The sequence below is a fragment of the Priapulus caudatus genome, unplaced genomic scaffold (assembly GCF_000485595.1).
Source record: "Priapulus caudatus unplaced genomic scaffold, Priapulus_caudatus-5.0.1 Scaffold3384, whole genome shotgun sequence".
In the NCBI taxonomy this organism is placed as follows: domain Eukaryota; kingdom Metazoa; phylum Priapulida; class Priapulimorpha; order Priapulimorphida; family Priapulidae; genus Priapulus; species Priapulus caudatus.
Genome location: NW_014580445.1, coordinates 13,045 through 17,208, shown reverse-complemented (window position 1 = coordinate 17,208; position 4,164 = coordinate 13,045). Strand labels below are relative to the sequence as shown.

The 4,164-nt window shown below is 40.4% G+C and overlaps 1 protein-coding gene across 1 annotated transcript; it reads right to left on the bottom strand.

The window, feature by feature from the left end:
- Window positions 1-118: 118 nt before the first annotated feature.
- On the bottom strand, window positions 119-2,859 carry LOC106819416 (cytochrome P450 2D14-like). Its single transcript, XM_014824056.1, has 3 exons — window positions 2,822-2,859; window positions 737-952; window positions 119-318 (listed from the first exon to the last, which is right to left on the bottom strand). The coding sequence occupies exons 2-3, from the start codon at window positions 919-921 to the stop codon at window positions 135-137; spliced, it is 369 nt and encodes a 122-aa protein (XP_014679542.1). The 5' UTR covers window positions 922-952; window positions 2,822-2,859; the 3' UTR covers window positions 119-134.
- Between the last annotated feature and the right edge of the window lie 1,305 nt (window positions 2,860-4,164).

The following is a 4,164-nucleotide window of genomic DNA, read 5'->3' as shown; positions in this document are numbered from 1 at the left end:
ATATATATATATATATATATATACATCCCTTATTCCCTACTTTGTTATTGTTATTGTTGTTGTTGTTATGTTTACACTCAGGTAGTACCACGCGAGCAAAATTTGCAAACACTCTAAATTATTATCAAATATCTCTATTCGCGTGGTACGCAGCACAGCTGATAGGGTTTCGCCATCCACACAATGCCAAGATCGCCTGCCAGCGACGGCTCTGTCACGCCTTCTGGTAGCGAGATATCGTAATTCTGCAGTATGCTTGTGAAGAAGAGGAACAACTCCATCCTGGCGAGAGCTTCTCCCGGACATGCACGGCGACCGCGCTACGATTGATAAGGCCGAGTTGCAATGGTTTTCAAAATGCGCAGCGCGTTTAACACACAAAATACACACGCGCGCACGCACGCACCACGCAGCGCCACGGCACGCACGCCACGCACCGTAACGCACGCACGTACGCACACGCTTACAAGGTAGTCCATTGGCAATTTCAACTGGCTTAAGAACACAGATCCGCGCCGCCTGCATGGCCACAATACGACATTCGCCATATATGGCCACCTACGATCGCCATTCGCGCTATAAATGGTAGCACCCTAACGATCGCCATTCGCCATATATAGAGCATAATGCAATACCTGATGATACCATATATGGACATGGTACGAACGACAGTTACCATATATGGACACAATACGCTCGACATTTACCATATATGGACATGCTACGACACCTACCGATGGAAAACGGAATCACTGCTTCGATCTTCACGAACTTTCCCTCCGCGTCTAGGTGGCGCTCGGGGGAGAACATTTCCGGTTCCGGGAAGTACTTGGGATCGTTCAGGATGGCTGTGAAGTTGGCAATGACCATGGCGCGCGCGGGAATGCTGTAGCCTTCAAGTTTTATGTCCGCCGTCGTCATGTGTGGAAGTCCCAGCGGTACGATGTCGGCTAGAAAACACATACTGTAACAGGCAGCGCCACCTCTTGGCACTATACAGCAATATCGGTTAAATGACTTTACAGCATCTGTTATGACAGCAAACGACTTGCAACGAGGCTGACCGGTTCGAATGTAGACGCAGTGTCTGAAGACATAAATATGGTCTTTATTATATAAAGAAGCACAAAGTGTTACACATACATAACACAAACATATTGCGGCTGTGAAAAAACTATACGCAGTGGGCTTAACGCGTCGCTCATCCATTACACAAGCTCAGCACAGATTCGCCAAATCCACGTCACGCATTAAACACGCCCGCCTTTCAAATCGTTGATTTGTACTGGATTTACTACTGCTTCAAAATGTTGATAACACATTTTTTTGCACTAAAATACCTAAAAGGTAAGTAACTAACTATGTAAAAACCTACTGCGGTTTATTGTTTTTTACTGAAAATAATAAAGTAGTTGGTTTACATAAGAATATATGACCCGGACGCGTACCTGGAGCTGGGCGTCTGGTAACCGGACGCATAGCCACGACCATAAAAATATAATAGTAGGTCTTAGGGGAGAGATAGTGAATATAGAAATAAGTTGTGGATATAGAAATCAGTTAACTCTAACTAACCCTAACCCTATATCCGTACCTAATCCAACGCCTAACCGCTAACGTCTATCCCCTAATTCTGAAAATAAATACAAAATTACGCTAAAAATAATAAAAATAATATAAATAAGAAAAAAAAAGAACCAAAAGTTTAGCCAATCAGAGCCGTCCCCTAGCGGATCACTATCTCTCCCCTGTGCAAAATTCAAAATATAATACTGACAGATGTAAGAAATATAATACCAGGAGTGAATAATATATAGATTAATAATAATAGATCAATAATAATAGATCACTAATAAATAGATTGATAATAATAGATCAATAATAATAGATTAATAGATGAATAGATTACATAAATATAGATCAAATAATAATGATTAAGTATGCAATCAATGAATAATAGATTAATACTACAGTGAAGACTCAACTCAGATAAATGGATAATAATCAAATCAGGACTTAATAATAATAGATTAATAATAATAGATCAATAATAATAGATTAATAATAATAGATCAATAATAATAGATTAATAATAATAGATGCCGATAAAATAAAGAGAATTGAGGTATAACTAGATTTAATAATAAGTAGAATCAGTTAAATAATATATAAGATTAATAATATTCAATAAATCAATAATGGAGTAGATCAATAAATAAATAAATTCAAGTAATAAATAGAATTAGATAATAATGGATTCAATCACGTAATCAGACTGAAATTAAGATAGATTAATAATAGTGGAAGTGAATTTCTGTTAGTTATTTATCCCTGAGTACTACTGTAACGGCTGTAAGAAATATACATACTATCGACAGGGGCATTTGGGGAAATTTTTTCCCGCGACTGTCGATTGCTAAGCATGTGTATGTTTGAAACTGCCTCCCTCTTGGACTGTTCTAAAGTGGAGCCAATACTGAGGCCCTCAACGAGTTTATACAATGAAAAGACTATAGCCATGTTAATTTGGTATCGTGTGATGCTAAGCAAGCATAACTAACGCAAGTGCGATAAACACTGGTGATGGGGTGTGTGGGAAACAAGAACGCGCACGAAGACCCAGTTTCACGACACGACCACTGAAATTTGAACGGATTTCATTATTCAAGACAGGAGCGAGCAAACCAGCGTGGTAAAAAATTTTGGTGAGGCAGATCACCCCGTTCGCATTATTCAATTTCGCCAACTTAGTGCATAACTAGAAAATAGCGGCACCCACCCGATCCGCATTCCGCCCTCCCCCCCCCCCACCGTCTACCTAACTCTCTGCACCTCCGCCTATTGTCGCCCCGTGTACGGACATGTCGTCTGGTCCGCCATGCAGGTACGAGCCGCCTCGTCGCGATGACGGTCATCGACTCTGGCGATGCACGCGCCGCAGTGACGTCAGGGTTTTTTGAGCATGATAGAGCAGATCCGCGTATCGCTCGTACAGTGGCGGGTGCCGATCCAGCGATAAACAATCCGTTAAGACCTTTTTCCAGTTGAAGGTCTAATGGAGGAAAAGGGTTAAAATAATATAAGGCATATGTTAATGATAGCCAGAGTGTATAACAAGACTATTAATACTAATATATATATATATACCATAATATAACTATATATTATAATTATATTCATCAGAAGTAAATAATAGTGATTAGAATATCATCGCCCGAGGATTATAGAAATCCTGCGCGCTGATTGGTCGAAAGACGGGGGCTAAGGTATTATTTTTCGGGATAAATCAACCTCTAGGGTTTTCGCATGTAGTGGCACAAAAATGGGCGGCTAGGTTTGTAATGATATGGCAAATTTTGTTCAATTATTTTTTAAATTTATAAATTAATTAATAATTAATTAATTTAAAATTAAATTTTTTTTAAATTATTAATCAATAATTTATAATTTATTGATTTAAATTAATTTCTTTAAAAAAGGTAATCACTCGCAATGATACTAACAATTATTACTATTATCTCTATTATTCACTCTGATAATTAATTATGATATAGTCTAGGAGGTGCTATACTGAAGTGTAGGCAAGTCTCATTAGGAGGATTGCCCAGCGGCGAGGAGGCGCGCGCAGAACGAAAGAGAGAGAGAGAGAGAGAGAGCGAGAGAGAGAGAGAGAGAGAAGAGAGAGAGAGAGAGAGAGAGAGAGAGTGTGTGGATTTGTGACTGCGTGAGGTGGCGCGTGTGTGTGTACGTGCCGGCGCGGCTGTGTGTGGTGTGGCGCGTGCGTGCGTGGCGTGGCTAGTGTGCGTGGGCCGATAAGATATAAGTAACACGATAGTATTATACGAAGTAGGCTTTGGTGGGATGGATGCGGGAATCCGGTAAACGGCGAGGATATCGTGCGTGATAGAATAGAGACCACGTGATAACATTGACAGCGATACTTTTAATTCAACGTTTATGAGCGTCTTAAACTCACAATCGGTTTGTGTGAGAAATTATATGACTCTTCTCGTTCTTGTAGGTCATGCACATTTTCTTATGGCATGTTGAGTACGCGTAGACACTTAGCCAAGGTCGGCGCCTGATGTGGCGAAGCAGGATCTTGAGTCTAACTGCCGGTAGTGATGGCAAACATCGGATGATGAAGAGTAGACTTGCTCATGG

Excerpts from the sequence above, each read along its gene's own strand:
- LOC106819416 (XM_014824056.1), bottom strand. The coding sequence starts at position 921 with ATGACGACGGCGGACATAAAACTTGAAGGCTACAGCATTCCCGCGCGC. Across the intron at positions 319-736 it reads GCAGTGATTCCGTTTTCCAT|CGGTCGCCGTGCATGTCCGG; the intron begins CGGTAGGTGTCG and ends TCAATCGTAGCG.